General features: G+C 49.6%; 1 protein-coding gene across 1 annotated transcript in view; it reads right to left on the bottom strand.

The window, feature by feature from the left end:
* Nucleotides 1-5,893, bottom strand: part of cacng3b (calcium channel, voltage-dependent, gamma subunit 3b) — a 10,000-nt gene extending 4,107 nt beyond the window's left edge. Inside the window, exon 1 of the mRNA XM_076139012.1 lies at nt 5,677-5,893. Within this exon, the coding sequence (XP_075995127.1) occupies nt 5,677-5,893 (217 nt within the window). The remainder of the gene's footprint in view (nt 1-5,676) is intronic.
* Between the last annotated feature and the right edge of the window lie 1,607 nt (nt 5,894-7,500).

Genomic DNA, 7,500 nt, shown 5'->3' with positions numbered 1-7,500 from the left:
TGTGAAGGCTTTCTTTCACAGATGAATCCAGCTGATGCATTCAGGGACAATTTGTAACGTGGGGAGAAACGCTTCATATCCAGATTTCATTTCATCGGGCCAACGTACCAAAGCAAACACCGACGTTCAAGTTAGCATCACGTCATGATGATGTGAAGGAGCTCAGCTGCAGTCCATGAGTAAAGGTCAGCTGCTGCACGCTTTGAAGACGTCGCCACACGTGAGGAAGACAGCGGAGCTCACAAGCGTCTCTACACTGGCGTCTCTACAGGAGCGTCTCTACAGGAGCGTCTCTACAGGAGCGTCTCTACACGAGCGTCTCTACACGAGCGTCTCTACACGAGCGTCTCTACACGAGCGTCTCTGCAGGAGCGTCTCTGCAGGAGCGTCTCTACAGGAGCGTCTCTACAGGAGCGTCTCTACAGGAGCGTCTCTACACGAGCGTCTCTACAGGAGCGTCTCTACAGGAGCGTCTCTACACGAGCGTCTCTACAGGAGCGTCTCTACAGGAGCGTCTCTACAGGAGCGTCTCCTCACAATCCATACATTTGATAGATGGGAGGATTCAGTTGATTCTTCGTTGGAGCGTCTTAAAACCTTTGAAGGAGCGATCTGTACACAAACATCCTGAGGTAAAGAGCAGCAAATGGCTTCACACAATGAAACACACACACACACACACACACACACACTCATAGAAAGAGGGACGGGGAGAGATATATGGCTGCTTTTATCTTTCTATCACACACACACACACACATATGCGAACACACATACCAACACACAAATAAAGAGAGAGAGAGAGGGAGAGAGACAGACAGAGAGAGACAGAGAGAGACAGAGAGAGACAGAGAGAGACAGAGAGAGACAGAGAGAGAGAGTTCTCTATATCATGCATAATTTCTACCCACACATATGCTTTCCTCATATAGTGACATATATGTAAATCCATCCATACATCCATAACTCCATCTGACATGTAGGAAGGAAATAAGGAAGGAAGAAAGGAAATAAGGGAGGAAGGAGGGACATAAGGAAGGAAGGAAGGAAGGTCCTATTCTGTTTTAAATCAAACCCACTCATAGAACCAGACACATTATCAATATACAATGATTATCATCATAACGTGTAGACGAAATCAAGATTTGCCTTAAATTAGTAAAACACCTTGAATCATTTGGGCTAAAAATGTGGTTTTGCATTAAACAAATTAATTTGTCAGTGGACTAAGGTGCTTCACACACACACACACACACACACAGAGACACACACAGAGACACACACACAGACACACACACAGAGACACACACACACAGTGGAAGCATCTATCTGGACACATTTGGCTCACAAAGGTCAGGATGGCCTGAGGGCCACTGCAACTACAACCACAGCAAGGCATTATGGGAATTAATAATAGGGGAAGGGGGGGGGTCCTCTGTGTATATGAGAGTGTGTGTGTGTGTGTGTGTGTGTGTGTTTTATCTGAGTCACTGTGGTGTCCTACATTTAGTCCTCTGTGATGTTTTGTTGCTTATGTAAGAATTCTAATCCTTGAAAAAATCCTTGAAATGTTAAACGTGTTCTCAGAGACGCCTCCTGATCTCTGAAGGTGAGAGCCTGAACATCACAGCCTCAGTCCTGGAAGCTCTGTTTCACCTTCTTGTGACTGAAGATGCATTAGAATGCAGCAGGAATACCTCATATAATACCAGTACAACAGCAGAGCCACGAGGTTTGAATACTAAGCAGAGGGAAGGATCCAGCAAACAAGGTTACAAAGGAGACAAACACAAACATCACGTGACAACAGCATGTCAACAGGACCAAGGCCTGAACTCACATCACAGCTAATTACTGCAGGAGAAGAAGGGGAAAGTACTCATGATGATGAAGAGGAGGTCAGAGGTGAGGACGGGAGGAAGGCTAGCAGGAAACAAGGTCGGCAGGAAGGAAAGAAGGAGGGTAGGGAGGTTGGAAGGCAGTGAGGAAAGGAGGGAAAAAACCAAGGAAGGAACAGGAAGGAGAATGGGGAAGAGGGGGAGAAGGAAGAGGAGGAGTAGGGGAGGAGGAAGAGGAGGAGTAGTGGAGGAGGAGGAGGAAGAGGGAGGAAGAGGAGAGGCAGAGCAAATTGGACGCCTTGTTTTCCTCAGAGCACCTCTGACAGCTCACCCTCTCTCTCTCTCTCTCTCTCTCTCTCTCTCTCTCTCTCTCCCTCCCCCTGACTTCTTTCCAGGCAGGGGAGAGGGGGGAGGCTGGTTTCCACAGCGATGACTGACGAAAGAGAATGAGACAGGTTCTGCTTGGTTGCACACCTCTTTTCTTTTCTCTTCTTTTCTTAATCCGCCCACACACCCCCTCTTGTCTGTAATACGTATACATCATCCATTCATCATCCATCCATCATCCCTCCATCATCCCTCCATCATCCATCCATCCCTCCATCATCCATCCCTCCATCATCTATCATCATCCATCCATCATCCATCCCTCCATCATCCATCCCTCCATCATCCATACATCCCTCCATCATCTATCATCATCCATCCATCATCCATCCCTCCATCATCTATCCATCCCTCCATCATCCATCCATCCCTCCATCATCCATCCATCTTCCCTCCATCATCCATCCCTCCATCATCCATCCATCTTCCCTCCATCATCCATCCCTCCATCATCCATCCCTGCATCATCCATCCCTCCATCATCCATCCTTCCACCCCCATCATCCATCCCTCCATCATCTATCATCATCCCTCCATCATCTATCCATCATCCCTCCATCATCCATCCTTCCATCATCCATCCATCATCCCTCCATCATCCATCCCTCCATCATCTATCCCTCCATCATCCATCCCTCCATCCCTGCATCATCCACCCCCCCATCATCCATCCCTCCATCATCCTCAACCCTTCCTCTTGAGCTGCTCTTTGCTTTTCTCCAGCAGATATGTATCCTGGTGTTCATGCACACCCAGAATTACCATGGCAACCACCAAATTGAGCAACAACATTTGAATTCCCCTTTAGCCACCCAGAACAAAGCAGGAACCACATAACAACCACCGGCACCGTGGCAACCAACATAGAGACAACCTTTAACCAACAATCACCTAGCAACAGTTCTGACCCCCCAGGAGCCACGACCCCAGGCACCTTCACTCTGTAGGTCAGAACCAGAGAATCCACCTGGATGTGTCCAGACGCTCCCTGGTATCCATCATCTTCCTCGCCCTTCATCCTTCCACTCCCTATTCCCCGCTGGATGTTCATACCTCACACCAGGCAGACGCAACCTCTCTCTGTTTTCATCCCTCTTCTCACCTCATCCCCCTCTCCCTCCCTCTTTATTCCCAGGTGAGCGTTTACATCCCAGACAAGGTCAAATACTCTCTCTCTCTCTCTCTCTCCCTCTCTCTCTCTCCCTCCCTCTCTCTCTCTCTCTCTCACTCTCTCTCTCTCTCTCTCGCTCTCTCTCTGTCTCTCCCTCTCTCTTTCCCTCTCTCCGTCCCTCTCCGTCCCTCTCTGTCCCTCTCGCTCACTCTCCTTCTCTCTTTCCCTCTCTCTCTCTCTCTCTCTCTCTCTCTCTCTATGTCAGACAGCACACATCTTTATTTAATAGCCGTCTTTATGGTCATTTCCTTTTCCCTGTGACCTCCTGTCCACCCTTCCTGTTGTCCTCACCCACTTTCCTTTCCCTCTTCCTCTTCCTCTCGTTCTCTCCGCTTTTCTGTCCCCGTCTCTGTTTCCTTTGCTCATCTCTGCCTCTCCTCCTTCCTGTCTCAGGTGATCATTGAGATCCAAGGAGCGACCTAACACTCCCCAGAGTTTCACCTGAAATGGAGGCCATGTACAGCTCATCAATCACTCCCCCCCCCCCCCCCCAGCCTTCTTCATTCATGCTCTTCCTCCATCTTCTGCAGCCTCCAGCAGCCTTTCTCTTCTCATTTTCTGACTTTCTCACACCCAGGCGACCTCACTACACCTGCACACACACACACACACACACACACACACACACACACACACACACACACACACACACACACACACACACTACCCCCCTTCCTACCGCCACAGTGGCGCTCAGTGGTCAGTCTGGGTTCTGGTCTTTACTGGGTCAGGACCATTTTCTTCCTCATCTTTTATGATTCCTTCCTTCCTTCCTTCCTTCCTTCCTTTCCTTCTTTCTTCCCCTGTCCATCCTTTACTTCTTCAGCTGATTGAAAGCTTGACATGAATCATCCTCAGTATTACTCAGCTCTGTATTTGTCTCCTTATTGTGCCGTGTTTGAGGGGAAAGGGGGCGGAGTTTCCACACATGCATGGCTGCACCACACATTAAAGAACAGCACATACGTCGTGTTCCTCTCTCTCGCTCTTCCTCTCTCGCAGCATGTTCACCAGTCAGACATCCATTTCCTGTCAGTGTACCAAGCGTTTATGAATTATAAAAGCATGACAGGAGTGAGAGAAAAGATGGGAAGAACGACTCTCTCTCTCTCTCTCTCTGTGTGTGTGTGTGTGTGTGTGTGTGTGTGTGTGTGTTATCCTGACTCACTGCTCCCACAGCTGTGGGAATATCCCAGAATTCATCTATTCATTCAATTACAAGTGTGTGTGTAACATTTTGTGTTATGCTGTTAATGTAAATGGGTGTGTGTGTCTCTCTGTGTACGTGTGTGTGTGTGTGTCAAATGTTGTCTGATCCTGCTGGTATGTGTATTGGGATACATCGTAGGTGTGTGTGTATCTGCTGTTTCATATTTGTTTACACGAGTATTTGTTGGTATGCAAGTGTGTGTGTGTGTCTGTGTGTGTATGTGTGCGTATGCATGTGTGTGTGTGTGTGTGTGCGTGTGTGTGTGTGCGTGTGTGTGTGTGCGTGTGTGTGTATGTGTGTGTGTGTGTCTGTGTGTGTGTGTCATGTCTGTACCATCTGGTCCTATAATTGCCTTCTCTGCTCCTCAGACAGAACGTTCTGGGTTAACGTCCCAGCATAGACAAGCACACGCACAAACACGCCTGAATGTACACAACATGTGTGTGCACAACATGTGTGTACATCTTCTATTCCAGTCCTAATGAATGTGTCATGAAAGGGTTAATTTGTTCCATTAGGCTCAGTTCATGTCCTCCTCTCACTGGACAGATGTTGACAGATGAAGTCTCCTTTTATGATTTAAACAAACAGATCTAAGCACAAACTGTCCACCAGGGGTCACTGTTTGGGTTTACACTGGCAGGTCAAGCATGAATCTGGTTCCACACCACATACTCCTGTACAGTAGGTGGCGCCATTAAACACAAAGAGTAGGACTTTCATGCTTCATCTATTTCCTTTCTGTCTAATCTTGCATTAAACTTAAACCCCAGCAGACAGGAAGTGGACTTCACGTCACCTGGTCGCTCTTGGGAGTTCCGAATCCTTATGTCCTCAAATCTCCACGCCTTTCTCAAGAACCCCAGCCTGTTTGAGCTACAGAGCCGTTCAGACCAGGACAGGTGAGAGGGAACAGACTGTACCATCAGCAACGCAGCGTCATGGCAACAGAACAACCACAACACCAACACAACAGGCAGCATCAGCACCAACCGAGTGTTTGCATCAAACCTACAAACACACACACACACACACACACACACACACACAGAGTCAGACTGATCACGTACCTTCCAGACAGCAGGTCCGCCACAGGCCGGAGTGCGTCATCACCTCCTCGTTCTTGCGGCTCGTGTCGTTGTCGCCGCTGTTCTTCGTGCGGCAGACGCCACGCGAGTACAGCCAGTAGTCGGTGCCCACGGCGATGGTCATGAGGCTGAAGGCGGCGAACGCGCCCACCGTCGTCACGAGCATCTGGACGCCGCGGTCACACATCAGCATCTTCATATAGGCGGTTCCTGTTTCCTGGCTCGTCCCCTCCTTCCTCTCTCCTCGCTCTTTCGTCTCTTATGTCCCGACAGATGTGGAGCTGCAGGAGACAGGAAGGAAGCGATCAGGGAGGATGAGGAGGGAACAAGGGGACAGGTGAGGAGGTCAGGGGACTCATGCAGGCGGCTGATTGGCTGAAGACATCCGGTGGGTGAGTCTGTGTCAGACACGCCCACTGCCAGGGAAGATCCAACAAGAAGGCTGTGATTGGTCAGCAGGGATCACATGACAGCAACACTAACAATGTGTGAGGATTGAAGACTTCTTCACTCTCACTCTTCCTCCTCCTTCTCTCCATCCATGTCCACCTTCATCTGAGCTGCTATGGGGCGTCGGCAGTATGCAAATGAGCCACAGCTCTGATTGGTCGTTAGATTTAAAGGTAAATGTTTGCATCATGTTGAGCTTTAGAGCTTGTTTAGGATTTTGGATGCATTTGTCTCGCAGCTTAGCTTGGATGGAAGCTTGTAGATGTCAATCATACCGCTCTGTCCTGATTGGTTCATTCCTGCCCTCTGCTTTGTGAATAATGACCTCTGACCCTTCACCCACACACTGTGTTGGCCCTGGCCTGTGCTGGTCCCTGTTCCTCCAGATGTTCCTCCAGACTTCCGTCCAAGAGCTCTGGTCTGCAGGGAGCTGTGATTGGACGGCCCGCTGACCTTTGACCCCTGCAACAGGATCCTTACCTATGCTGGCACCGTTTGAGACGCTTACACAAGAGTGCCACAAGAGGTCGCTGGTTTGTTTGGCGTGTGTGAAAAGGGAACAAACCACTATCATTATTGATTATTGATTATTGATGGCAGTCAGAATGAAGCATGGGGGGAAAATCCACCTCACCCATGTGACCACAGAGCCAAGCGTCCTGCAGCGGCCACACGTGACACGGAGCAGACCGGAACCACATCCAGGACCAGGAGGATCAAACCTGATCTGGACCGCTGCTCTGATCTGTGTCACGTGTAAACGCAGAAAAACGGTTTTCACCAAAACCTCCACCAGCACCAGCAGCTCAGGCTCTCCTCACACACACACACACACACACGCGCGCGCGCACGTACGTACACACGCTGAGGGATTGAACTACCACCGGTGGTCCCCTTCACTCCCTCAGAGCGCGCGGTGACGGCAGCATCTTCTCTCCTCGTCCCTTGCGTGTATTTCTCCCGTGTTAACGCACCGCGGGCGGGTCGCCTCTCCTCCGCCGTCACCGGTTCGCCTTGTCCTCCTCCTTCTCTCCGTTATTCCTCTTTTTCTCTCCAACTTCTGCTGCGTTTCTCACCCAAACGGCTCCGTCATTAATCCGTTAACAGCCGCGGTCTGCGTGCAGTGACTCCATCTTTAAAACAACAACAGTAAATGGTTAGTTTAAGCTCTGTCTCTCTCTCTCTTTCCCTCCCTCTCTCTCTCTCTCTCTCTCTCTCTCTCTCTCGCTCTCTCCCTCTCTCTCTATCCGTCTCTCTCTCTCTCTCTCTCTCTCTCTCCCTCTCTCTCTCTAAATGATCAGTCTTCTCTTTTCAGTCTCTCCATCATGCATGCTTTACCTATGGCACCTTAAGGTC

This window comes from Genypterus blacodes, unplaced genomic scaffold, assembly GCF_046128005.1.
Source record: "Genypterus blacodes isolate CSIRO-AG114 ecotype Tasmania unplaced genomic scaffold, CSIRO-AGI_Gbla_v1 ptg000430l_1, whole genome shotgun sequence".
In the NCBI taxonomy this organism is placed as follows: domain Eukaryota; kingdom Metazoa; phylum Chordata; class Actinopteri; order Ophidiiformes; family Ophidiidae; genus Genypterus; species Genypterus blacodes.
Note: the sequence above shows the minus strand (reverse complement) of the source record. Positions and strands in the feature narration are given on the sequence as shown.